The 23,776-nt window shown below is 56.2% G+C and overlaps 13 protein-coding genes across 13 annotated transcripts; 7 read left to right on the top strand and 6 right to left on the bottom strand.

The window, feature by feature from the left end:
• Window positions 1-595: 595 nt before the first annotated feature.
• Window positions 596-1,736, top strand: L226DRAFT_541432 (P-loop containing nucleoside triphosphate hydrolase protein; the record flags this gene model as incomplete). Its single annotated transcript, XM_067682055.1, has 5 exons — window positions 596-701; window positions 760-906; window positions 971-1,237; window positions 1,311-1,396; window positions 1,455-1,736. 5 exons carry the CDS (start codon window positions 596-598, stop codon window positions 1,734-1,736), a joined length of 888 nt encoding a protein of 295 aa, XP_067542366.1.
• L226DRAFT_607043 (P-loop containing nucleoside triphosphate hydrolase protein) lies at window positions 1,704-6,539 on the bottom strand (the record flags this gene model as incomplete). Its single annotated transcript, XM_067685736.1, has 9 exons — window positions 1,704-3,904; window positions 3,956-4,084; window positions 4,140-4,544; window positions 4,602-4,781; window positions 4,836-5,122; window positions 5,178-5,486; window positions 5,538-5,718; window positions 5,773-5,785; window positions 5,845-6,539. The coding sequence occupies 9 exons, from the start codon at window positions 6,537-6,539 to the stop codon at window positions 1,841-1,843; spliced, it is 4,263 nt and encodes a 1,420-aa protein (XP_067542365.1). The 3' UTR covers window positions 1,704-1,840.
• A 195-nt stretch (window positions 6,540-6,734) lies between these two features.
• L226DRAFT_7586 (uncharacterized protein) lies at window positions 6,735-7,548 on the top strand. The gene is made up of 3 exons (XM_067687220.1): window positions 6,735-6,899; window positions 6,968-7,214; window positions 7,265-7,548. Exons 1-3 carry the CDS (start codon window positions 6,816-6,818, stop codon window positions 7,348-7,350), a joined length of 417 nt encoding a protein of 138 aa, XP_067542364.1. The 5' UTR covers window positions 6,735-6,815; the 3' UTR covers window positions 7,351-7,548.
• L226DRAFT_7428 (uncharacterized protein) lies at window positions 7,519-8,631 on the top strand. Its single transcript, XM_067687210.1, has one exon. It carries the CDS (start codon window positions 7,686-7,688, stop codon window positions 8,463-8,465), a length of 780 nt encoding a protein of 259 aa, XP_067542363.1. The 5' UTR covers window positions 7,519-7,685; the 3' UTR covers window positions 8,466-8,631.
• Window positions 8,632-8,798: 167 nt separating this feature from the next.
• On the bottom strand, window positions 8,799-11,475 carry L226DRAFT_564452 (Bromodomain-containing protein; the record flags this gene model as incomplete). Its single annotated transcript, XM_067683648.1, has 7 exons — window positions 8,799-9,122; window positions 9,175-9,515; window positions 9,569-9,874; window positions 9,932-10,250; window positions 10,305-10,754; window positions 10,821-11,185; window positions 11,235-11,475. The coding sequence occupies 7 exons, from the start codon at window positions 11,473-11,475 to the stop codon at window positions 8,799-8,801; spliced, it is 2,346 nt and encodes a 781-aa protein (XP_067542362.1).
• A 427-nt stretch (window positions 11,476-11,902) lies between these two features.
• On the bottom strand, window positions 11,903-14,553 carry L226DRAFT_607041 (transcription factor). Its single transcript, XM_067685735.1, has 9 exons — window positions 14,352-14,553; window positions 13,898-14,299; window positions 13,735-13,829; window positions 13,633-13,683; window positions 13,495-13,581; window positions 13,317-13,441; window positions 13,097-13,261; window positions 12,800-13,041; window positions 11,903-12,747 (listed from the first exon to the last, which is right to left on the bottom strand). The coding sequence occupies exons 1-9, from the start codon at window positions 14,460-14,462 to the stop codon at window positions 12,181-12,183; spliced, it is 1,845 nt and encodes a 614-aa protein (XP_067542361.1). The 5' UTR covers window positions 14,463-14,553; the 3' UTR covers window positions 11,903-12,180.
• Window positions 14,554-14,775: 222 nt separating this feature from the next.
• Window positions 14,776-15,897, top strand: L226DRAFT_577631 (uncharacterized protein; the record flags this gene model as incomplete). The annotated part of the gene is made up of 2 exons (XM_067685528.1): window positions 14,776-15,344; window positions 15,381-15,897. 2 exons carry the CDS (start codon window positions 14,776-14,778, stop codon window positions 15,421-15,423), a joined length of 612 nt encoding a protein of 203 aa, XP_067542360.1. The 3' UTR covers window positions 15,424-15,897.
• Window positions 15,723-16,599, bottom strand: L226DRAFT_528037 (Frataxin). Its single transcript, XM_067679252.1, has 4 exons — window positions 16,365-16,599; window positions 16,175-16,292; window positions 16,024-16,118; window positions 15,723-15,972 (listed from the first exon to the last, which is right to left on the bottom strand). The coding sequence occupies exons 1-4, from the start codon at window positions 16,541-16,543 to the stop codon at window positions 15,816-15,818; spliced, it is 549 nt and encodes a 182-aa protein (XP_067542359.1). The 5' UTR covers window positions 16,544-16,599; the 3' UTR covers window positions 15,723-15,815.
• Window positions 16,600-16,608: 9 nt separating this feature from the next.
• On the bottom strand, window positions 16,609-17,594 carry L226DRAFT_496873 (Rhodanese-like protein). Its single transcript, XM_067677583.1, has 3 exons — window positions 17,227-17,594; window positions 16,940-17,175; window positions 16,609-16,889 (listed from the first exon to the last, which is right to left on the bottom strand). The coding sequence occupies exons 1-3, from the start codon at window positions 17,455-17,457 to the stop codon at window positions 16,820-16,822; spliced, it is 537 nt and encodes a 178-aa protein (XP_067542358.1). The 5' UTR covers window positions 17,458-17,594; the 3' UTR covers window positions 16,609-16,819.
• A 936-nt stretch (window positions 17,595-18,530) lies between these two features.
• L226DRAFT_541428 (uncharacterized protein) lies at window positions 18,531-19,219 on the top strand (the record flags this gene model as incomplete). Its single annotated transcript, XM_067682054.1, has 3 exons — window positions 18,531-18,739; window positions 18,843-19,052; window positions 19,114-19,219. 3 exons carry the CDS (start codon window positions 18,531-18,533, stop codon window positions 19,217-19,219), a joined length of 525 nt encoding a protein of 174 aa, XP_067542357.1.
• A 397-nt stretch (window positions 19,220-19,616) lies between these two features.
• On the top strand, window positions 19,617-20,455 carry L226DRAFT_564447 (uncharacterized protein; the record flags this gene model as incomplete). The annotated part of the gene is made up of 4 exons (XM_067683647.1): window positions 19,617-19,719; window positions 19,779-19,868; window positions 19,930-20,150; window positions 20,213-20,455. The coding sequence occupies 4 exons, from the start codon at window positions 19,617-19,619 to the stop codon at window positions 20,453-20,455; spliced, it is 657 nt and encodes a 218-aa protein (XP_067542356.1).
• Window positions 20,456-21,748: 1,293 nt separating this feature from the next.
• On the top strand, window positions 21,749-22,244 carry L226DRAFT_564446 (uncharacterized protein; the record flags this gene model as incomplete). Its single annotated transcript, XM_067683646.1, has 3 exons — window positions 21,749-21,821; window positions 21,882-22,038; window positions 22,100-22,244. The coding sequence occupies 3 exons, from the start codon at window positions 21,749-21,751 to the stop codon at window positions 22,242-22,244; spliced, it is 375 nt and encodes a 124-aa protein (XP_067542355.1).
• A 169-nt stretch (window positions 22,245-22,413) lies between these two features.
• L226DRAFT_564445 (thiosulfate sulfurtransferase) lies at window positions 22,414-23,652 on the bottom strand (the record flags this gene model as incomplete). The annotated part of the gene is made up of 6 exons (XM_067683645.1): window positions 22,414-22,467; window positions 22,517-22,853; window positions 22,906-22,993; window positions 23,046-23,242; window positions 23,300-23,336; window positions 23,394-23,652. The coding sequence occupies 6 exons, from the start codon at window positions 23,650-23,652 to the stop codon at window positions 22,414-22,416; spliced, it is 972 nt and encodes a 323-aa protein (XP_067542354.1).
• Between the last annotated feature and the right edge of the window lie 124 nt (window positions 23,653-23,776).

Below are 23,776 nucleotides of genomic sequence, written 5' to 3'. Positions count from 1 at the left end.
GCGACTCCCAATTGGGGCACCGCGCGGCCGGCGAGCGTTTGCCGCCCTTGTGATCGTCTTGGCAACCAATGGCAAGCCCCCGCCTCCCCGCCAGCAGCCCGCATCTCCAGCCGCGCACCCGCACAAGCCCAGAAGATGCGCATCCCACCAGAACCGTTTCTCCAGTGCCAAGTCGCGAACATCCTCGTCCTCCGTTGATCGTCGCCCAGCGCCGCCCCCCCAGCCGCCCTGGAGACTGTGGAGTGTGCCTGAGAGCTGCGCACTCAACCCATGTAGTAACCGGTAAATGGGGGCGACCGGGAGTAACAGCGGGGAGTCGGGAGTCGCACGCAATATTCAAGTTCGCTGCCATTTCGAGAGCCGATCTGTTAGACGCCCGCAACACGTCATGGCGTCAAGCCGCTCAGCGAGCCAGCCATGCTGTCTCTCTGCAACCCACGAGCACTCTCAGCAAGACTGCAAACAAGATGGATAGCATCTACCGTGTCTGTCCAACATGAAAACCCCCTGGTGAGCGCCGTGTCTTGGCATCCATTCAAGTCCCACACGTTGACCCGCGTAGGGCCTTCCCAGACGACCCGGCCCGCCCCCACAGATGCCGCGCAAAGGCGGGCCAATACAGAAAAGATCATTGCCCCACGTCAAGAAAGTCCTCGCTGTCGCCAGCGGTAAGGGCGGCGTAGGCAAGAGCACCGTCGCCGGTGCGTCGCTCTCGTCGTCTTACGTACTGCTCTGTAAACTGACCTGCCCAACCGGCAGTAAACTTGGCGTTTTCGCTCGCTCTCCACCCCGAGAATGCGCCCCGCCAGAGACCACGAGTCGGGGTCCTGGACCTGGACATCTTCGGGCCTTCGATCCCCAAGCTCATGGCCCTCGAGAATGTAGAAGAACCCGAACTCACCGATGGCAAGTGCTCTTCTCGTCGCGCGTCGCGTCTTCCGCTCCGCTGACCACATGCTTGCCCTTTCAGCGGGGGCGATCCGCCCCATCGTGAACCACGGTCTGCCATGCATGTCCATGGGCTTCCTCCTGCCCAAGGCGCCCGGGAGCGACTCCTCATCCGACACCCCCGTCGTCTGGCGCGGGCTCATGGTGCAAAAAGCCGTGCAACAACTCCTGTTCGACGTTGACTGGCGCGATCCCGCGTCCGGCGCCGAGCTTGACGTGCTCGTCATCGACATGCCGCCAGGCACCGGCGACGTTCCGCTGACGCTCGGCCAGCTGGTCAATGTTGATGGTCAGTTCCATCGAGTGCTGCGGCTTCGGGCGATACGATAGGTATCTGACCATGAGATGCGACTCTCTTCCAGGCGCTGTGATCGTCTCTACGCCGCAGGACGTTGCCCTGACGGACGTCCGCAAGGGTGTGTCGATGTTCCAGAAGGTGTCCGTGCCGGTGAGTAACTGTTTCCGCAGATCACAGTCTGCGATGGCCTGAACTTCTCATCTGCCAGATTGTGGGCCTTCTGTTGAACGAGAGCCACTTCATCTGTCCATCGTGTTCCTCGCCGCACGAGCTCTTCGGTTCGCCGGCTTCTTTCCGCGCGACTGCAGCGCGCTTCGGTGTGGATGTATTGGGTGAACTTCCGCTGGTCCCCGGCGTAAGCCAAGGCGGTGACCGCGGCGTTCCTTACGCCCTATATAACGCGCAGGAGGCAGGGGAGGCCGGCGGTAAGCAGTGGAAGGACACGATGGCAGGAGTGGCTTCCAAAGTTTGGCAATTCCTGTCAAAATAACCAAGTAGCTACTGGAACATCCTCGTGATGTCTATACGATAGTATTAGTATATGTGCATAATTTACACGTCTGGTATCGTCTGTTGCCCACCTCGTCCATCCATTCACAACTCGCTCGATCCTTCGTGCACGAACGAAATCTCCGCATCATCGTCCACCACAAAGCTCCCAGTTACGTACTCATCCGGCTCGTCATCCTCGTTTATCGGGGAGCTCGACCGTCCCCGCCCGTACCCATACCTAGACGGTCCTGCTCGATTCGGTCCAAACGCAGCCTGCGCCCGCCTCACCGGGCGATTCGCAAAGAGAGGCCCGCCTCCGCCCGGAACTTGCGTGAGCAGACTCTGGCGGTAGATCGCAGACTGGTCGTAGCCGGGGTCTATCTGCGTCTCTCCCGGCTCGGCAAGGAACAGCTGGTCGTCGCTGTCGATCACGGTGTCCGCGTCTGAGGGACCCGCGCTGAGCTCGTCGCCCGAGTGCGTCGCCTCGACGTTGATCCATGGGTTGTGCCTTTGCGCCTCCGCCGCGTCCCTGAACTTGCGCTTCTTCTTCTTGGGTGGCCGCACGGGACTCTCGTCCGCGGCAACAGGGGAAGGAGAGCGTGGCCGCTCACGCTGGAGACGGCGCTGGGAGAGCGGCGGCGGAGCGAGGGGAGAAGATTGGACATCGATGGCCTCCGCCGCGATGCGCTTGCGCGTGTTCTTTCCTGGCGCCCGGACGGCGAACGTAGGTTCGGGGGCCCAGTCGTCGCTGGCAGAAAACGATGGCGACGCATCAGCGATCCTCGCAGGGAGTGCAGGAGGGCCCATGTCCGTCCTGAACGACCGTTTAGGAGAGGATATGCGTACTGCCTTGCCTTTAGCGCGAGCGGGGAAGACGAGGACGGCCGGCTCGTCCAAGGATATAGGTTCATCCTTCTCGTCATCTGACAGCAGGCGGAGGGGCGATGTTACGGGCACCGGCGACGATTCCAGGAATAGAGGCTCATCGTCCATGTCTGCGTGACTGCGATGTTTGAGTCGCGACGGCCCAAGGGATGCGTCAGGGATAACAGGATCGTCATCATCCTCGATGAGCCATGCCATGCTGTCGTCTCCAGCAGCAGCATTTGACGGCCCTGCTGAGCCGCTACGAGAAGATGGAGATGTAGACCGTTTAGGCGGGTTTGAGGAGCGTGCCGACTGTTGGGACTTGTTCTGGCTCCCGCTGCTGGTGCTCTGGGAAATCGTCTTTAGGGGTCGTTCGGGGGAGGAGCAATCGGAGGAAACTTTGCGCTTGAGCCGCCGCCTAGTCTGTAGTGGACGATCTGGCGAAGAGTCGTCGAGCATGGCACGTGCCGACCGATCGGGAGGCTCAGGACTACTGGTGATGTCGATGACCGCGTCCTGTAAGGGAACATCCGGCGAACTCGACCGCATAGCAGACTCCCTCGCCGTCTGAGAACCCTTCAAACGAGCGAGCCTCTGAGACGGTTCCTTGCGCTCATCTGAGTACGGCTTCCTCGAAGTGAACAGTCCAAGCTCGATTGCCTCGTCGTCAGAGTCGTCGGCCGAGTTCAGGTCGAGCTGCGTCAGTGTTGCCTGCTTCTTCTTCCTGGCCTTCGCTGAAGGTGCAATAGTGGTCGCGCTTCGTGCGAGGGCCTTCTTCCCTTTTGACGAGGTCGCAGCAGAGGCAGACTTGGTCCGACGTGGCCCAAAGATCCCAGCCTCGATCTCGTCGTCATCCGAGTCGTCCTCGTCGGCATGTTCAAAGTCCACGGGAGACATTTTCTTCCTCGGCTTAGCCCCGCCTTTCACAAGCAGCTCGCTGACACTGACGAAGCCCTTCGAAGCGCTAGCAGGGATGTTACGCGTGGGATTGTCGTTGCGCTTGCGCTTCTTCGGCTTGGGCGAGTCGCCGGTAACGAGCGTTCCCTTCCGCGACGAGCGGTCCTCCCGTACATACTCCTCGATTTCCATCTCCATCTCGACGCACTCTGGCGCGATGTCTTCGGGGATCATACGATCGACGTCACCGTAGACCTCTAGGTCGGAGGCGCGAACAATGAAGTGCTGGACCTCGGCATAGTTGGACTGGGCCTTCTGCCAGTTGTGCTCCTCGCGGCCCTTGGCGAGTAGGATGTGGACGGTACCGGAAGCTTTGCGTCCTGTACGTCCAATGCGTTGCAGCTAAGACAGACCATGAGACAATGCTTGTAGCGGCGGATGATCTGGACTCACCATGCGGATCGGAGTCTTTTGAGCATCGTAACAGACGATGAGGTCAACCTCGCCAATGTCCAGGCCTTCTTCGCCGATGGACGTAGAGACGAGGACATTGTATTTTCCAGCCTTGAAGTCCTCAATCACCTGCAAGACACATTGATACATCTACACAACGATGGCAGCTGAATATCCGACGCACCTCCAATTGTTCCTTCTGAGCATACCCCTTCTTCCCCTGTTTGTCCGTGCTTTGCCCAATGAAAGGCTTCGCGCGTATGATCGGAGACTCCTTGTTTAATAGCTCGACGATCTCTTCTACGCATTCACGGAAGGAGACGAACACCATGGCGCGGGATTGACGACGCTGAACATTCACCCCATCGGCGTCTTCAGGAAGCTCTTTCGCGAAATGATCAATTAGCAGTGTACGGAGAACGTCCATCTTCGGGTGCATCGAGAACCCCCGCGCGGCTTGCTCCTTGAACTTCTTCATGAGATTTCCGAAAGCATCCATTTTTCTGATTGCTTTCTTGCCGCCAGTGTTATCGGTTCCGTCGGAGATGCTCTTCAGGTAGCTATAGCACATGTTGATGCTGTTTTCAAGCTGCGTTGAGGGTAAGTGGACTTGTCCTGCATCCTGCATGAATACGGGACCTCGTACCAGGTACCCCATAGCTCTCGCCAGTGGACCAAGTTGTGCAGCAGCGGAGACAGCCCATTGTGCGGCGCGCGCCTTCTGCATCTCCCCGACCGTGGACTGAGCTCGGAAAGGGTGTAGCATAGTTGGGGTCACATTTCCGTTCTTCAGAAAGCCGGCCTTTTGCACCTTCTGGATGATGGGCTAAAAGAACGAGACGTGAATAGCTACGCGAACAAGTCGCCAATATACACAAACCGTCATCATCGCCGCCAAGGCATCTCTGAGCACGGCGATGTCTTCGGTCATGTGCACGAAATGTTCCTGTTCATGCTTTGTGTGCAGATACTTCTTGAGGTCCGGATCCGACTCACTACGAATCTCGATGTGGGATATGTGGAGAGCATCAACGATATCCTGGACGACTTCTGGCTTGCCCCCAGGAGTGGCGGTCAACGCGAGAATGCGAAAGTGTGGGTTATGCTGCATCATGTATCGGACAACTTGGGCATATGCGTAGTCACCCGTTCCCCGATGGGCCTCATCTATATCAATTGAGTGAGATCATGCTATTGCATATGAGTACTGCACAGTTCTCACCAATGACAATCAAAACAATGTCAAGCGCATCGACATGTCCGTTGATGAGATCGTTCAATAGGGTCTGCGGTGTAGCGTAGATCACGCGCTTCGTTCTCCACTGACAGACGACTTGACTGTATGCGCATGTACAAAAAACGGAAGGACGTACAGCATTGATACGCCTGTCTTTAGCCACGTTACCTGTGAGCTCAACGGCTGCGCTGCCTGGGATACCACATGTCTTATGGCAGGCGTCGATCTGCTGAGCGACGAGAGGCTTCGTTGGGGCGACGAACACAACCTTTCCCTGTGGGAACCAATTGTAGACTGCCAATGTGAAATGAGCGACACACTACAACACCAATGCTGTCCACTCACAATTGAGCATCACCACGCCTGCAATGAAGGTTTTCCCTAGCCCCGTGGGGAGAGCGACCAGAGTGTTCTCAATCAAACAATTCTTGACTATGTTATACTGGTAGTCGCGCTTTGGTTTATTGAGCGGGTAGATCCAAGTCTTCGCCGCCAGCCTGTCTGCCTTCAACTTCATCGCTGGTACCTGCACAGACGTATTGATGAGAGCCTATCACGCGATGATCACGGTCAAGGCAACGGAACTTACTGGTCTGGAGGGAAGGTGGGATGAACATACATTATAAGCATACAGTAGACGGCCGTGACTCACCCAACAGGTATCTGGGGCGCAGGGAACTGCTCAAACTCTACGTGTTCATCTTCTTCATCGTCTGATGCCCGCCCCTTCCCCTTTTCCATGTCCTTGGGCTTCCTCCAACCTGTCCTCGCATATGCAGTGCGGTCCCATTGCTTCGTCCGCTTCGCTTGACCGGGAAGTGGCATCTGCCTCAATGTAGAGCGAGTCCGCTGGAACGTACGCCTATTCGAATCCCCAGACCTTGATGCTGCCTCGGTTCCTTGAGCGACCTCTCCGAACAAATTGAGTTGGGCACCTCTCGAGGGCCGACGAACGAGACCACCCGCGTTGGACGGTCCTGCTATTGGCTGACCCTGCTTCCTAAGGTGCTCATCAAGCTGGCGCTCAACATCTTGGTCTAACTGCGCGAGCACAGCGTCGTCTACCGCGGGGAAATCGTCGAAGAACTCAGCATAATCACTAGAGGAGTCCTGGAGCCCGATGACGTCTGGAGGGGTGGCTCTTCGCTTGGGGGGAGCAGGTAGAAGTGCATTAAAAAGGACCGCTGGCTTGCGGGCGGGATCCGACGGGGATTTGGATACAGCCTGCGTCGTGGTGGAACGACTTGCCGCAGGAACGGGGATAGAGACATGGGCAGCCTCGATAGCGTCGACTTCATTCAAGAAGGCCGAATCAAGCTCATCTTCAAAGTACTCGTCCGAGCTCATGAGGAGAAGATTAAGTCACAAACCAGAGACGGAGGCGGACGTGGTTGTGGCAGCGGGGAGAAGAGGAAGACGCTGGGCGACGCGACGCGTGAACATATCGCGTCCCAGTCACGTGCGCCCGTTCGAACCGCGTGGCGCCAAAGTTGCACTGGCCCCAGGGGGCTACTCGAGCCCACGGTCATTTTACTGCTGTTCAGTGCCACCGCTATCACCACTCTCGTCTTGCATAGCTCTCTCTTCGTTCTTGGTACCAGAAGGAAGTTCAATTGGTGAGCGATGTCGGCAGAGACCATCGCTCGTTGGAACGCCATCCCTCTCAACCGCCCGGAGCCGGACCACTCCGCCCCGACATCGTTGAAGGTATTCGTTGTGCATTCTTCGCACTCGGGACACACTCTGCATGCTTCTTTCCCTTCAAACTCTCCCAGAGACCGAGACAGGATGAGCAAGAAGGGGACGATGTCACCGACGATGACGTCTCTCTCGTCTCTCGGAGCCCTTCTCCCCCTCCCCCGGATGCCATGGATGTGGACAAGTACGATGAATACTACAAGCATAGACCGGCGCGGGAGGTCATCACGGTAGAGACCAGAATCAAAAGCTCAAACGTTGGGTTCTCGATGCTTGCGAAGATGGGCTGGGTTGAAGGATCACCTCTAGGGCTGTCGGGGGACGGTGCGTATGCATTCCTGGTGTTGTATGCCTGTGGCTTATGGTTGTATTAGGCCGTGTTGACCCTGTACCATTCTACGTGAAGCATGATCTCACCGGGTTGGGCAAGGCTAACCAAGACGTCCGCATGAGTAAGTAAGTTGACCATTTACTCGGTATTGTTAACAACGTTTCCGCAGTCGAATCTACTGTATCGCAACGCCGAGAACTGGATTCGGAGAGACAAACAAAGGAGACAGAAGAACAGCGGAGACAGCGCGAGGTGCGTGGCATTGTAGTGTTGTCCTTGTCTCAGGCTAAGCTGTCTTGCGCCCCTAGGATACCGTCGCACGTCGCGCTGCAGTCCAATCAGAGATCTCGAGCGTCCTTCGTCCCTTCTATTGTGAGGTTTGTGAGAAACAGTTCCAGAACGTCGCTCAGTACGATGAGCACACGAACTCGTACGCGCACCACCATAAGGTCCGCTTCCGCGATATGCAGGCGGCTCAGCGCGCGAGCAGGAACACCGAACAGGAGGTTAACAAGCGGAAAGAGAAGGAGCGCAAGCGTGAGGAGAAGGAGCTGCGCAAGATCGCGAAGGCTGCGGGTGTCAAGATGGCGAAGCCTCCTGTCGCTGTCGCTGCACCTGCACCTGTCGGCGATGCTGCTAGCGCGGGCGAAGCGAAAGCGAGCGGATTCAAGAAGAGCGGATGGGCGACCGTTGCGACGCCTGCTGCCCCTCCAGAACCGCCGAAGCGGTCAGGCTGGGCTACTGTGGGCGAAGCGCAGTCTTCCTCTGGCAGAGGAGGCTGGGCATCAGTCTCCACTCCACCCCCACCCCCACCACCTTCAGCTCCGACCCTCCCAGCTCCCTCAGGCCAACCGTTAAATGGTGCTCGTGCAAATTACTCTAGCGCGCCATCATTCAGAACTGGCGGCTGGACCTCTCTAGAGACCAGCAACGGCGTTCCTCCGCCCCCCATCCCACCACAAGTGGTATCAGCTCCGCCGCCGCCGACAGCCGCTCCTGCTCCTCCACCGTCCTCCCATGATACTCGCATGGGATGGACCACTGCGGGACCACCCGCCACCGGTGGTTGGACTCCTGTGCCCCCACGAGGTCCACCACACCCGCGTGGTGGCCCCATTCCTCCTGCCTCATTCGCAGCAACCCCTCTACCACCACCGCCGCCGCCTGCTGAACCTGCACGTCAGGAGTCGTCACGCTCAGGATGGCAGAATTTCCGTGCAGGTGCACCTGGTCGCCGTCGTTGACTGCAATTACCATGATAACCTACTGTACTTCGCTTTTTGTCGTGTTCGCACAAACAAACGCACACAGGTTTGCAGGAGAATTGCAAGAATGTGCAGAGAATGAACGTATGGTACTAACTAGCTACATGTCGAGTTCTGTAATTTTGATATGTACGCTGATGATGGCAATGGCAAGAGTATAAGTTGACGATGAAAAAGCGTGATAAATCGATGGAATACAGCCAGATACCCAATCGACGAGGTCACCGAGCAATGGAAGGATGACGGATGTGGGCCATGGTGAAGATTACGACGACGTATATGGGTCCGAGAGAAGGGAAAAGAAACCGCACCTCACTCCGAGTCGCTCGCCGAGCTCTCGTCTGAGCTCGACTCGGAGGAATGATCGCTCATGTCTGCGGCTGCAGCACCGTTACTGCCGCCACCCGATGCGCGACCGCCGTTCTCGAACGACTTCAGCTTCTCTTCGAGCGCACGGATCTTCTTGGACTCGACGTCCTCATCCATACTCTTCCGCTTCAAACCACCCGTCCCTGTGCCCTTGCCGGTACGTGGACGTTTGACGGGTGGTTTCATTGGCCGGATGACGAAGTTGTAGAGCTTCGTAAGCACGGCGGCTGGTAGCTGGTCGATCTCGAGCTCAATCTCCTCGGTACTCTATATTATAGGATTAGTACGACGACTGAGCGATGTCAATGACGAGACGCACGTCGCGAATCTCAGGCACGCCCTCGTGGATGATCTGGATGACCTTCTCGAGCTTCACTCCGTCGAGCTTGCTGATCGTGTCGCTGAGATCCTTCTTCTGCTCGAAGGTGAGGACGTCGTCGTCGGTGACAGGCTTCTTGCCCTTCTTGCCCTTGGGTGGAGCAGGCGCCTTGGCCGGCTTGTGCGCTGATTTCGACGTCGACGCAACAGGAGGAGTGGGCTTCTCGCGCTTTTCCTTCTTAGCCTTGTGCTTCTCCGGGACACCGTTACGCTTCAAGGCTGCGAGGTTATTCTTCATGCTTGCGATCTGGTTCTCCATCTCTGCAATCTGGCTCTCCATCCCTGATACAACATGTAAGCGTGACATAACGACGACGATCGCTGATGGGACTTACTGTGACGCTCGTCATCCGACTCATATTCCTCCTCCTCTTCGTCGTCGTCGCTATAGTCGTGAGAACGGGGGACAGGAAGGTTCTTCCACTTCTCGTCGAAGAGCATCTGCAACGACTTCCCCGCTTCATGGACGATGTTGCCAGGTGGATTGAACGTGGTACAATTCTTGATCATGAGCTTGAAGTCCTCGCGGAACTTCTCAGGAGTGGAATAATCGCCCGCATCCAACTTCTTCTTCATCGTCGCCAGATCCATAGGTCGTCTGATGATCCTCGGGTACTCTGGAATCCCCATTTTGATGGGGTCTGCAAAGCTACGTTAACGCCCAACATTCAAACAGAATAGAACGAGACTGAACAGACCAACGGGCTCATAGAACGGATGCGCGATGGTATAGTGCTGCTTCTGGTGCAGGTCCTTCCAGATCTTCTCGCAATACTTCATCTGCTCTGCAAGAACTGAGTCCTTCGGCGCCTTCGCTTTGCGCGGTTTACGCGGCGCCTCATTGTACGGAAGGTCCTTCGGAGGGGGAGGGTGAATCTCACGTTTCGGCCTGCCTGGAGCCTCGTCGTTCCGCCGGATGACAGGAACGCTTGCCGAGGGACGTCGCACAGCCTTCTTGGAGGGTACTGGTGGTGGGGGAGGAGGGGAAGTGACCTTTTTAGGCGCGGAAGCTTTCGGCTGCGCCGCGTTAGCTTCTTGGGCAAGTTGTCGGCTCGTATAGACAGCACATACCTCTTCCGCCGGGGGCATCTGCTTGACCTGCTTGTCGAAGACAGCTTCGACCCGCTTGCCCATGTGCGTGACGGGATGGTCTGGCCCATTGAACGTGACACAGTTGCTGAAGATGAGACGGATATCCTGCACGAACTGCTCAGCGGTGTGATAGCGGGGGTTGGCGGGATTGAGATCAGGCTTCGATGGGTTGGAGGCGCTAAGCTTGCGCTCGATGGTGGAGAAGTCCATCGGACGTTTGATGATGGAAGGATAGTGAGGGATGCCGAGAGCGACGGGGTCGACAGGATTGAGGAAGGGACCTGCGTCCTTCATCTTCTTGAGCGTGCGAACAGTCGACGTGCAGAAGCGCCATTGCGCGACGGAGAACGTCGTAGGGCCAGAGTACTCCGGAGCCAGGTTGCCGTTCGTCGGCGGGGGGGACGCAGAGGCTGGAGGTGGAGTACCCGTCTTCAGAACGCAATGGAAAGGGATTAGTACGCCCATAATGGCGCACAGGAGAGACAAGGTGCTTACATTAGCGAGCGACGCCTTGTCTGCGTCCGAGTACTTCCTGGCTCTCTTAGCCGGAGGGGGCTTATCATGGTCATCATCATCGTTATTAGCATTGGTATTATTAGCGTATGGTGACGACGCATCATGGGAGTCGACAGCAGTTTCACTCGAAGATACAGCAGCAGGTAGCGAGGGGGAGACCGGTGTGGCAATGGGCGAATCGTGCGTTTGTCCGTTAGGGAGACCGTTCGCCTTGCCACTCGATTCCGCCATCTCCACGTCCCCATTTGTTGTGGGCGCGGGCTCTTCAGCCATCTTCACATCCTCGAGTAGCTCGCCCGGTGGTGGAGGGGGTGTGCCATGGGGAGGCGCGATGGGGATGGAGTCTGCTGCACGTGAGGATGCGAGACGCGTTCTACAAGCAATGACACTTACCGGGATCTACAGGGGTGCTGACCTGTGGAACAACCGACGCGTCCTCCACGTTCTCCGGCTTGAGGGGCGCGGGTTCGTGTCGCGCGTCACTCTCCTGCTCGGGATAGTCGACGTCTATCTTGATATCTGGGACGAGCGTATTGTTGATGGGCGTGGCAACGGAATCGACCGCGGGGGAGTCAGGAGCAGAGACCGAGTCAAGGTGGACGCCGTTCAGGTTTGTAGAGAGCGCGTCGTGCATCGTGTTCGGCCGGGGAGGCGCGTGACAGTCACGCAAGAGTGACGGGGGGGCAAAGGGAGCAGGTGAGATTTGGGGGGACAGGAGATCCGAAGTTGGGCTAGAGGTCTTTATACGCGCAACGAAATAAGGTTCGATCTCCTGCGTGCTCACATTCCTCCCTATCCCGTTTTCCCTCCCTCCCTCCGCGCCCGCCACGTCCATCTCGCCGCCCTCGACCCCGCCATGCGCCCCGCTGTCGGCCTACTCCTTCTTCTCGCCCTCGCCCTCGCCCTCGACGGCAGCAAAGACGGGCTTTGGCTGGTTCGCGCGCCAAGCTGAGTTTGAAAAGTGGGTTCACACGTCAGCAATCACAGCCCGACCACAAACAAGAGCAAACAGCGCCCGCTCCATCAGGGCTGAAATTTTAGCGGACTCACCAGCCGTCCAGACCGGGTTCTCGTCGGCGGTCGCAGCGAGTTTGAGCAGGGCCTCGCGGGGCTGCAAGAGAGAACGGTCGTCAGCACATCTGCGCTCGCGCTGCTAGACTCGGAGGCGGGGACATCGTGGGCGAGAGGAAGATGCGAAGGCCCCAGACACGGGAGACTGGACCAGATTGGGACCCCGGCTCTGTTCCGGTCGGCAACGCGCGTTCGGCGTGTCACAACGGCAACCGCCAAACCCGCTCTGATTGGATCCTTCTAGGGCCCCAGCATCCATCCAATCCACCTATGCTCCCCTCGCTGTCCTACGCGACGAGGGGGACCTCGAACGCGCCGGCGAAGCACGACCAGGCATCCCAGGGACGCCTGTCGACAACACTATCGGATAGATAGATAGATGAAGGATAACCACTGATGTCAGCGATGAGAGAAGCGTGTGATGTTCCCGATGACGCTCAAGACAAAGGGATAATACAACGACAAAGACCGCAATACGTACGTCTTCATCTCTCGTTGTGTCGCGGACCAGGTTCTGCACAACGTGCTGCGTTGCGCTGGCACCAACACGACCACCGCGGCCAGGGCCAGTGACCGGCAGCTCTGGCCTCCGGCTCTTGCGTGGGTCCATGCGCTCCTTCTCTCGCTTTCGTTTCGTGCTGCGACCAACCTCGCTGTCCCGGAACATGGGAAGCGCGTGCGGGGTGATAATGGTTGGCGCAGCAACAGCGTCCGACATGTCCTCGATAGTGGCTTTCCTCGGTGGTCCCTTGTTGAGAGGAAGTTTCGCGCCATTGACGGACATATCGGGCGAGTACAATACGCAGATTTGACCGTTTGACAGGCCTGTAACGATCTGTGATGGTGATGAGCTGCATCGATGACAAAAACATAGAAGTTTGTCACACCTGGTTGATCTTCGAATGCCAGTAGACCTTGACAGGGGTGGTATCGACCTCGAGATCCTTCACCATCTCGAGCGTGTCCTTCCTCATAAAGAGTAGATGACCCTTGCCGCCCTTCGTCGTCGCACTTGCCCCAGTAACGATGTACCTGTTATCCGGACTGAAGATGGCATTCGTATGCGGATATAGCGTTGCGAGCCCTGATCGGACAAGGAGAGGCTTCTTGAAGGACCGCAGATCCCAGACTAGTCGTTGACGTCAACCGGTTGAACGAGTCAACTATATGCATGGATGACTTACGTTTAACCGTATCGTCACCTCCGCGCGTAAGGACAGTCTGGCCGTCGACCGAGAAGACCAGAGAGCCTGTCTCCGAACCTTTCGTATGCGCGCCGTCGATAGTCATACTCGGGCGAACAAAGTTGGATTTCGTCTGCCACATATGAAGGGCGCCATCCGTACAGGCTACGAAGGGGCGATTAGAGGGGTCGGGCCGAGCTTCTGAAAGCGCACCACCTACAACCGCCAATCAGGCTCCCGTCGGGAGAGTAGGCGCAAGTGGTCACTTTGGTCCTCGCGCCCCTCTCTTTGGACTTGACGACAATGACAGTCTTCTGCTTTCGCTTGTTCTCGACATCCCATATCCTGCACATTACGTAAATACGCCGGTGCAAATCGGAGCGGAGGACTGTACCTACCGTATCGTTGAATCAACCGAGCTTGTAATGAATGTTTGCGAGTCCTTCGGATGCCAAGCGCAGGCTGTCAACTCCGCGACATGTCCGCTGAAACAATAATGAGCTACGGGAATGTCATATATAAAGCACAAGGCGCACGCTGTGTTCTTCATGTCACGAATATACTGGTCTCCCTTGATGAAAGTGGCCCTGCCAGTCAGGTCAGACTGCCCACTCATCAACAAATGCGAACCGACGTACAGCTCTTCCCCATCCCTGTCATACAGCTTCGCTTGCGTTGTCCCCGAGACAACGAGAAACTGCTGCCCATCGTTCGAAAACTTCACGTCGTGAATCTGTGAATTGCCAAAACGCGGAGATTAACCTCGCATCTGGACGAGAACGAGCTAGACGGTGTGCGCACATAGTAAGAGCCGGCAGGTTCCCAAGTCTTGAACGGCTTACACCTCCAATCCATCCCACCAAAGTCCCAGAGCTTGCAGTCATAGTCGTGCGAGCCAGACAACACACGTGCGCCAGACGGGTCCATAGTTAGGGCGGAGACGACCTTTGTGTGGTCCTTGAGAATGAGCTCGTGTGATATGGGGAACTGCGCCTCCTCGGACTCGTCCTCGGACGCATCAAACTCGGGCTCCCCCTCGACATCTTCGTCCCCCTTGCCTTGCGGTGGAGGTGGAGGACCCACCTCGTCCGGGTCGAGTTCCGGCTCCTCCAACCTGGGCTGTGGAGTGTCCGGGGCAGAACTGGGGCCAGGGTGAGCATCTTCCGACTTCACGTGCGCAGCGGCGGAAGATGAGAGAATTCCCTGTTGCTGAAGTTGAGCACGAGTGCCCAATGCGCTGGGAACGTATGCTTACCGTGTCCACTCTCTTGTTCTTCTCGAACCGCTTGGGATCTAGTTGGCGCTGCTTCGTTTTCTTGCCAAAACCGGCTATGCCCATTGCAGCAAAGACGTCCATGTCGGCCATTCTCACAGAATAACTATATGAACAGAAACAAGGACGAACAGAGAGCGGTGATGAAAACGAGGATGGTGATGATGACTGAGCTAAGGTCGGGGTCGAGCCTGTTCTCCTGCAGCTCTGCAGGCACAGTCTGCATACATGGCGCTTACACGCTTACGTGTGTCGCGTTTTACCGAGACGCGCCTCATTTGAGAGCAGGCTCTGGCGCTCTTGTTCTTCAGCCAACAACCACTGGGCCCCGGAGTGGTTTGGGATCACAGAACCTTGTATCGACCGTTCACTTATCCTGCGTATTGCTGTGTCTGCCCCTCTCATCATGCTCAAACGTCAAAGGTCGACCCCGTCCTTCGTCCCGGACGCATACACACCCATGAACCCCGCGATCGATACGTTCGAAGAGAGGGTGGCGAAACGCAGGCGGCAGTTTGCCCCACCACACTCGCAGTCGATGGACAAGGGCAAGACACCTTGGAGGCCGGGGGATAGCGATGGAGAGGAGGATGTGGAGATCCACGAATACGCAGTCCGTCCGTTGGCGCCTTCTGAGCAAGCGCAACGGCTTCAGCAGGCAGGCGAGTATAAGCATGTCAATACCCTCCTGCACGATCTGCACGCAGAACAGCGCCATCGCATCCTGTTCTCCTCTACGTCGCCACCTGAACATATCCCTATTGCCCACAACCACCCTCGAAACCATCCAGAGTTTGACCACCCCTTTTCCTCTCTCGACAAGCTCGCTCCGACATATGGCTCGCTTCCCGTATCTCCTCACGAATCGGCCAAGCACATGCCTACATTCACAATATCGATCCCTTCGAAGGATGCTTCCCCGGTGGATCACGTCGAGGTCCGACGTGTGACAGAACGCTACGAGGACACCAATAGGTACGTCCCAATTCTCGGCACCTCTTGGTTTCGAAGACTCATTGGGCCGTCAAAGGTTCCTCGGGTCCTTGTTCCTTAGCCGCAGAAGGCAGAGCGATTACCCACCGGATCACCCTAAGGCCTAATGAATCTGCGATTTTACCTCCTCTCATGTCTACGGTACCACCCGTTCCTTTGCACCGCACCTTCCATGCCATCCTGTTGCCCCTTCTTGCATTCCAATGGTTCCGCCCACAGCATCGTTCGTCACCTTTCCCTGTGTCGCAATCACCTTGTATATTATATAGTACTCTCGTGGTCATTCTTACTTGACGTCTCGGCTTCTGCCCTCGACTGTGTTCTGAATTTTACGGCGTACGAATATTCACGAACCTTATGGACGGCAGCAAAGTCATGAAGTCAGACAGCTTGCGGCGTATGCCACTGCGGAAATACGATACAGCATCCATTGAAGCATGACACCGTCCTTCCTCAGCTAAGTTGTGTCGAAACATCCGCCAGCCCTAGGTCCACCTTCCGGCCGAGTACATCACTCAATTCTTGGTTGAGAAGATCGTTCAAGGACCGCCCGTCACGAGAATAGACCCAACCGTCCTGTTCTGGCACATAATCGTACCTCTTGGGTCCGCTGCGCGGAACTTCAGCACGAGCGCATCGAAGTGGGGGTAGGAGGGCGCACCTAAACGGAGATGAAAGCCAGATTTGTTTGTTTGGCGGTTGCTTGTTAATGACATAGGTCCCCTTGTTGCCGAGCTTCAGTGTCAGAACACCGCTCTGAGAAGAGGGTAAGTCACTAGATGCACGTAGCGTGTCGGAGCAGGCTGACGCACCCCATACTCAACCTCGTAATCGGAGTCTGCCACCTCGTCAAGGAGGGTCTCTAAGGACTCGAGCATCTTGTCCATAGTTGCATCGGCATACTGGTGATACTGTGGTATGGGAAGGTCACTGCGCGAACACACAGTACGTCAGTCGCGCGCGCAGTATGCCAAAGTAATCGCCTCTTCGGTGTCAGCGGACCTGTGCTTCACCTGAGGTGGCGGGGTGGCGTATGACCGTCGTGGTGGGCACAGCCGTGGTGATACTTGGACGCGGTGTTCGAGGAGCGAGTGCAGTGCGAGAGCTGCGTAGGCGCAGTGGGCCTGTCGGACCAGTGGTGATGAGCGCGCAGTCGTTCTAGATACTTGTCTCATAAACATAGTCGAGATACACAGATATACGGAGGCAAAAGGCCCAAGTAGGAGGTGGAAGAAGGTCAAGACGCGACGGCGACAGTGCCAGTATCGTACTACACGACACCATGGCTTAGGGTTAGGGTCGAAATGTCGACATTGGCGCGGTGATGTCGCCAACTAGACCACTTTCGGGACCTTCGACCGGCATCAAGCTTCAAGCACCACGACAATGCACAACGATGCGGACGCAGATGGGGCGGAACAGAATGTATGAAGCGGAAGGAGTGGTACATGATGATATCAAGTAGACTTGGATCCCTTTCCTTCGCGCTCGGTCCAGTCCAGCCAAGAGCCCGTGTAGTTGAGAATGCTACGAGCCTCCTCAGACAGTAACTCGCGAGGAAGAGATAACATACGCACTTCGTGTACCCATTCCTCTTGGCCACGTCAGATGCTGACGTGGACCTCTTTCCACTGCGGCAGTAGAACGTGAGTTCCTGGTCTTTATGGGGCTTCTCGAAGCCGAACTTCTCCTTGAACTCCTCGGGCGAGAGATGCAGGGCGTTCGGAAGAACGGAGAGAGGCAGGTTAACAGCCGACGGAATGGAGCCCTGTACGACCTCGTCGGGCTCTCGCACATCGATCAAATATGCGTCCTGCGATTCATGTCAAGTAGAACGTATGACGCTGAGAACTGAAAGGCTTACGGGGCTGGGTTGCAGCGTCTTCGGCTTCAACTCCTCATACGTGATGACCTTCGCGTTCCAGTCGCGTTGAAGTTCATCCCGCGCCTCAAGCATTTTCTTCCGCTCCTCGGGAATTTTCGAGGACTCATATCGGACATGCTGAAGAGCAAGGCGAGGAGTAATCACGGAAACCCTAGCATGAGAGGCCGTGCGCGCGATAGCAACACTTCTGGCGAAGGTCAGGCGCAGCATGGCGATGTCAGGGAGGACGCTTGTGTAGACGTGGACACTGATGAGCCTGTGGGTGCAGGTGAGAGCGTGCAGACCAAAGAATTTCTATGCACAAGGCGATTCCGAATACAATTCGGAATGATGGTCGACTGGCGACGATATGGCGTGCGCGGAATCGGCATCCACCCAGACGCCCATGACGCGTGGTGGGGAGTCACATGATCTAGTGCCAGAGGGCTTTGGGTCGGGATGCGGCATTTTGCGATTGGCTGGGCACAATTGCCTCAGCAAATCCAGTACCCATCTCTCCTCCAACCGCCGTTGCCTTCTCCTTCCCTCTCCTGTAAGCCGACTATTCCCTCCCTCCCGATTGCCTTTGTCTACCTGCAGCTCCATATTCTGCTGTTCTTGTTGTCCTCCGTTGTGCATGCGCCTCAAACGCAGACGAGTGGGAGCGTAGTTCTCAACAAGCTCGTTCTGCTTTCCCCTTCTCCCCTATGGTCGTCTCTCCTCTCCGCTTTCTTCATGACATCGGCATCTGAGAATTCTTCTGGTACCATATCGAAGTAACGGACACCTTCTGCTACTTGAGCATGGTGGATATTGGGATTTGTGGTCTGTGCGGTGCCAAGGTACGTCGCGATAACTGCACACGATGGGGACAGTGCGAGCGCAGTTCTCCGAATCTGTTCCCATCCTTCACTCGGTGAGTGGCCACAGTCCCTTCGGCCGCATACTGCGGTGCGATTTCCCCAATCGCTGCTGTCTCCGACATGCAAGACATTCTGGGTAACCGTGGGACGCTCAATGGCCTTTTCCTGGCCAGGTATGTTCTTCGCGCCGATTCTTGTAGTCGTAGTGGCTGACCAGATGTCGCGGATGCAGGTAACATAAGCTTCGTGGACGGCGACACCTCTGTGCGGCGACCGCTGCGTGACCATCGAATGTGCCACGCCCGCAGCGTGTTTGCCCGTGCTTGGTCTCTGTCGGCAACCGCCGACCTGCCCAGCCAGTGCGGGCCTGTCGCTACCCTCGTCCCTGCCCGCGACTACCGATATCCTGCTATACTCATTCGGCCGACATTCGTTGAAAGCATGGATATGTCTACTTCCAATTCTTCAACCATGGTCATGATGGTGCCATGGCTTCACTTCACCGGTGGCGACAGTCTCATATTCAAGTCCTGGCACCCGTCGTCTCACGGGGCCATTGCCGGTGCCTGCATTGGCCTGGTTATATTCGCGATTTTCGAGCGATGGGTTAACGCTATGCGAGGGGTGCTCAGCGTGTACTGGAGGACAAGGTGAGCGACTTGCTCAGCCTGACCGAAATGTATCTTACTCGGCAAGCAGGACCTTGGCGCAGATGTCAGTCCCGTCGTCGTCGGATGCGCCTTGTCATGACAGCTCTTCGATCTCTAAGCCCCTGAAGGTATCAGCGGTTTCAGACGGCGTAGAGGAGGTCAATATCAGCCCTGTCCCATCGCAGCGCCCTGCCCTCCGTGTTCGGCGTGTGCCCAGGACGATTCCCCCCTTCCTTCCCTCTCACGACATTCCACGCGGTGCGCTCTTCGCCTTCCAGGCCCTGCTGTATTATGTCCTGATGCTAGCGGTCATGTGCGTTCCGATACGATCACCAGGGATGTGTTTCATAGCTGAAAAAGTTTTTTCTTCCCAGGACCTTTCAAGCGGCGTACATCATATCGATCATTGTCGGCCTGATGATTGGGGAGGTCCTCTTCGGACGATATGCTGGCGGTGCCAAGACGCACTTTTCTCACTGAGTTTAATACTGTACTACATATGTAGTGTCCTTTTTATGCAAGTAACCACGATCTATGGTGTTGTTTGGTTTCAATTTGCCTGCACATGCATCAAACAAGAGGCGTCGCGCAATTCGCAGGAGCTGCTGTCTTAGTGTCATGGCGTCGTGCTCGCCATGCCATCCGATACGCCGCCGCAATCACACGAACGGAGCGCGCTCGCTGCCTTGGGAACTCTCGGGCAAATGGTGGCAAACAAGGATAAAAAATGTTTTCAGGTCGCTTAGCGGTAAGCGCTCTCGGACACCCCGCACTCGGAGCAGCATATAAACGATGTTCCCCTCGTCTTCCTTCATCCTCACTCCACCACGGACCTCACCCCTCGGTACTGCACAATAAAATGCGCTTCACGACTGCTATGTTCATGGCCGGTCTTATGACCGTTGTCTCGGCACACTTCCAGCTCCAGTACCCTCCTCCTCGCGGTGACTTCGTGGAGGACGACGAGCCGACATTCTGCGGTACGTCTTCAACGATAACCTCGGTACTCTGTTGTGTCTGACACCGTTTGATATCGTAGATGGATACGTCAACTCGGTGTCCAACCGTACTACGTTCCCCACCTCTGGTGGGTTCATCTCCATCAACTCGGAGCATCCGTCCTGGACTCGTACGTGTCTTCTGCAGATCGAGTACGCACAGATATTGATACTCATACTTACGTGTCATAGTGGGAGGTATCCTCGCAAGCGTGCAAAACCCGACCAACTTCACGCAGTTCGAGGACAGCAACGGCAACTTCCAGATGTTCCTACCGTTCTTCCAGACCACTGGCGAGGGCGTATACTGCGTCGACGTCGACCTTGCGTCGTCGGGTATCAGCGGCATCAAGAGCGGCGCGAATGTGACTCTCCAGTTCGTCTTCGATGGCGGCGACGGCCAGCTCTACCAGGTACATCTTTTCCTGCTTGCAGCGTTCGAGGACCGGTTCTGACTCACGTCCCGATTTCGTAGTGCGCTGATGTTACGCTCGCGGATAACTTCACGATCCCCACGAGCATCTCGTGCAAGAACGCGACCGACGCTGCTGCAACGCCCGTGTCCACCAGCGTCGCGGCCACTGGCACTTCGCCGTCGTCTTCGTCCTCGGGCTCCGCGCCGAGCTCGACTACCACCAACAATGCCGCAGTGCGCAATGCTGTTATGGGTGTATCCGGTGTCGCTGGTCTCCTTGGTGCTATAGTCGCTCTTCTCTGAATGGAGGGCTTGGAGTGCGATATTTACTTCGGTATGTCTATTGTAACGAGTGACAATGAATGAATACTGGTGAATCGTCATGCTGAGGCGCTTTGTTGCGGAACCAAAAATATCATATTTACTACAGTATTCTCTGTCCGCAGGATATCTGAGGATAGATATCGCAACGTCCTTAAGTACTCTCACTTGCCACCAACGAGTCGTCGGGTCCCGGGCCTGCTCGTCGTATACTCTGAAACGCTTGAAGGTCGTCCGTCTGCATGATCTATTGCCGCTGCATCGTTTGAAGTCTTTCTCAGTGGCAAACTGGTGCCCGGTGTTCCTTCCCCTCGATCCATAGTGTCAAGTAAAGTATTTTTCTGTTGAATTCCAAGATAAATCCTAAGGCGTGCACGAAAGTGAACTCGCCATCAGCACTACATAGAGACCCCCCGAGGCTAAGTTGTAGTCAGTGGCAACATGCTTGAACTTGTTTCAGGTGTCGTCATTGCAGCACATCACCAACACGTAAGTACATATATGTAAGCACTCAGAAGAAATGCATAACCTTTTAGGGGCTATCGATGCCGACGGTGTCGGGAATGCATGTGATTACCGCTGTACTGAACGCCAACAGGACCCGTGGCTCGATTAGGCATTCCGCCAGGCGGTTGCCTTCCTCCCGATCGCGAGGTTGTATCTCTCCCAGCACTCGGCCTGTAACACTCTATTCCGGTCCCCGATGCTCACAGGCTGACTCTGCGTGATCAGTATACGTGCCGATAGCCCCTGGACGTCCCCCCACCGCGGGCCGATTGTGAAACGGCAGCTTACGCCAGCCTCGCGCCGTGCCGAACCACCAAGTAAGCTGCCTCCGATTGTGCTGCACGTTCACCGAGGGCACCAAGACCCGAGCTGACTCGACCGCGAGCTCACGTAAACACTGACACGCTGTGCATGCGTACCGCCAACAAAGCTGCGCCCGGGAAACAGGACGAGGATCGCTTCGGAATCACGGGCGCTCTCCGCACCCCTGGACTATATGAGATTTATCGGTGTGCTTCCGGGTTCCGCACCTTCTACCGCAACCTGTTCACTCCTCATACTTGGTTTGGGAGGTACTGACCCATTGAGGCACTGCCGCTCTCCACCCGTTGTGGCAGTACTTAACGCTGCCTCGCCTTGTCCACCAGGCTATACGACACCCGCCGCTACCCCTTACCACCACTCTCTCGTGGTATACCCTCGGGCATCCCCCATACCCATAATCGCATAATCAGAGGGACGCACCAGATGAGACTGTTCCATAGGAAGATGGACGCTTGGGAGGTTGTGGACCAGAAGACTGTCGATACAGTCCCGACGTTCACTCTCCGAGAACGCGATGGTAAGTATCTGTTCCTACATTCGCACAGTGCATCGGTATTCTGACAACATGCCTTGGTAGAGATGGACATTGAGGAAGTGTATGACGCCACGATGTCCGGACTGTATGTGTTCGAGATGAAGAAGGTTACGAACTTGCGAGGCGCGGTGGTTTTCGCACAACAGTTGTTGTTGCAGGAGGCGGAGGCGAAGGGATATAACGTCTTTCTAACACAGGGGTACGTCAATGACTCACTTCGTTCGGTAAAGGGAGATCGCTCACTTATATCTGCTCATCAGTTGGAAGGTCACGCGCCTACGTAAGGGCAAGCAAGAACGCGCTGAGGTACGATATTGGGGTCGTCCAGCCTCTATTCCCGGAAAGCCTGCACAACCACGAGGCCCACCATTTCTAGCGATGCTCGATGAACGGGTCGGCATATAGATGAGGGTCCGGAGGAGCATGCATCATCTATTATTTTGGGACATTGTTATACTGGAGTAACGGATGTATATTTCCTTGTACGAGTATCCTGTAGATGTATGTGATGGGGCACGGAGCTGGTGACGAGCATATACCTAATACCCGATTGTTAAATAGCCCTATGGGACCTTCATTCGCCCTTTACGATTTTGCTTTCTTTACGCATGGCGTAACCAGTCCAAGACTGATTCTTCTCAGTCATCCGCTTATGTGGGAATTTTCAATATACTCACCTCGTCGTAGAGGCCAACGCGTTCGACACCCAGGAGTTTAAGACCCAGCCAGAGAATACCAGCGGTCATGCCACTACCGCAGCTGGTTACGATCGGCCGTCTACCCTCGAGCACTTCTTGGGCACGATCAGCACCAAGCACATCCTCAAGCGCGGCCAGAATGGCTTGGTTGGAGCGCAGGCGAGTGTAGTTCAAAGGCAGCTTGTCTGTGATTTTGGAGGCAATGTGCTCTGGGACGGTGTGTGTCTCAACGAAGGCGCTGAATGGAAGAGACACGGCATAGGGCATGTGGCCCGAAGAGAGACCCGGACGCGGCTCCGGATCCACTCCGAGGAAGCTGGTCAGTGATTGTAAGCTCATCGAACGCAAGACCAGTCCGTGACACGTACCGACCCCTCGGGCGCGCATCGAGTACGTAGAATGCACCTGCATTGGTGGCGGGGTTCAATTCAGCATTGGCCACCATCTGCTCGTAATCTGGATCGTAATCAGTAGCTTCCTACGGTGAACACATGGATCACTAGCGCACCTTTGACGACATCCTTAATCAAGCTCGGAGTTGGGTATTCCGTGGACTGGACATTCTCTGACGCTCCGCTCTCAGTCTGACCGCCATGTGACTGCCAGCCTAGGAGCCCTCCGTCAAGGATGCTCGAACGGTGGTGTCCAAAGGCTCGGAACATGTACAATGCCCTCGGTGAAGAGAATACGCCATGTGTATCGTAGCTGGTGTAGGTTACTGTCAGAGCGCACGCTCAAGCGTAACGCAGGCATCGCACATACATGACAACATGCGTCTCGGGAGTAATGCCGAACTTCGCTACGGCAGGAGTTCAGATATCTCGCGGGACCTGCTCAGAAGATATGGCTTCCTTACAGCAGGCATCGACGAAAGTCTCCGGGTCAGGCATCATGTGCGGCAACGAGAGTGGGTGGGGAGACGCGACGCGATCGATGTCCAGGAATCGCGCTGACGGGATATGACTTGCCAGATACTCAGCGTCCGCCTTCCGAGGGGAGTTGGGCATGTGCCACGATGCGTCCAAGATGACGAGGTCTGACGAAGACGGTTCAGATGCCTTGAAGTTGTGCAACTGGGCAGGGGTGACAACAAGAGGGCAGTTGTCACCGAACATCGTTGCGTACGACCTCAGACTAGGTTTCCGAGAAAAGTATGGGATACGGTGAGCGAGCACACGGGCGAACATGGGGGCAGGAAGCAAAGTCAACGCGGAGTCACCTCGTCGTTCATGTGAAAGG

The sequence above is a fragment of the Lentinus tigrinus genome (genome assembly GCF_003813185.1).
Source record: "Lentinus tigrinus ALCF2SS1-7 unplaced genomic scaffold L226scaffold_1, whole genome shotgun sequence".
Taxonomy (NCBI): Eukaryota; Fungi; Basidiomycota; class Agaricomycetes; order Polyporales; family Polyporaceae; genus Lentinus; species Lentinus tigrinus.
The sequence above is the reverse complement of the archived record's forward strand: the minus strand, read 5'-3'. Positions and strand labels throughout refer to the sequence as shown.

Coding starts and splice junctions, on each gene's coding strand:
- L226DRAFT_7586 (XM_067687220.1), top strand. CDS start 6,816: ATGTCGGCAGAGACCATCGCTCGTTGGAACGCCATCCCTCTCAACCGC. Junction 6,900..6,967: donor CCGCCCCGACATCGTTGAAG/GTATTCGTTGTG, acceptor AAACTCTCCCAG/AGACCGAGACAGGATGAGCA. Junction 7,215..7,264: donor TCTAGGGCTGTCGGGGGACG/GTGCGTATGCAT, acceptor TGGTTGTATTAG/GCCGTGTTGACCCTGTACCA.
- L226DRAFT_7428 (XM_067687210.1), top strand. CDS start 7,686: ATGCAGGCGGCTCAGCGCGCGAGCAGGAACACCGAACAGGAGGTTAAC.
- L226DRAFT_607041 (XM_067685735.1), bottom strand. CDS start 14,462: ATGGCCGACATGGACGTCTTTGCTGCAATGGGCATAGCCGGTTTTGGC. Junction 13,262..13,316: donor CGGGAGCCTGATTGGCGGTT/GTAGGTGGTGCG, acceptor GCCCCTTCGTAG/CCTGTACGGATGGCGCCCTT. Junction 13,042..13,096: donor AGGTGACGATACGGTTAAAC/GTAAGTCATCCA, acceptor GTCAACGACTAG/TCTGGGATCTGCGGTCCTTC.
- L226DRAFT_528037 (XM_067679252.1), bottom strand. CDS start 16,543: ATGTTTATGAGACAAGTATCTAGAACGACTGCGCGCTCATCACCACTG. Junction 16,119..16,174: donor ATTACGAGGTTGAGTATGGG/GTGCGTCAGCCT, acceptor CCCTCTTCTCAG/AGCGGTGTTCTGACACTGAA. Junction 15,973..16,023: donor TGGCTTTCATCTCCGTTTAG/GTGCGCCCTCCT, acceptor AGTTCCGCGCAG/CGGACCCAAGAGGTACGATT.
- L226DRAFT_496873 (XM_067677583.1), bottom strand. CDS start 17,457: ATGCTGCGCCTGACCTTCGCCAGAAGTGTTGCTATCGCGCGCACGGCC. Junction 17,176..17,226: donor AGACGCTGCAACCCAGCCCC/GTAAGCCTTTCA, acceptor CATGAATCGCAG/GACGCATATTTGATCGATGT. Junction 16,890..16,939: donor AAGAGGAATGGGTACACGAA/GTGCGTATGTTA, acceptor GGAGGCTCGTAG/CATTCTCAACTACACGGGCT.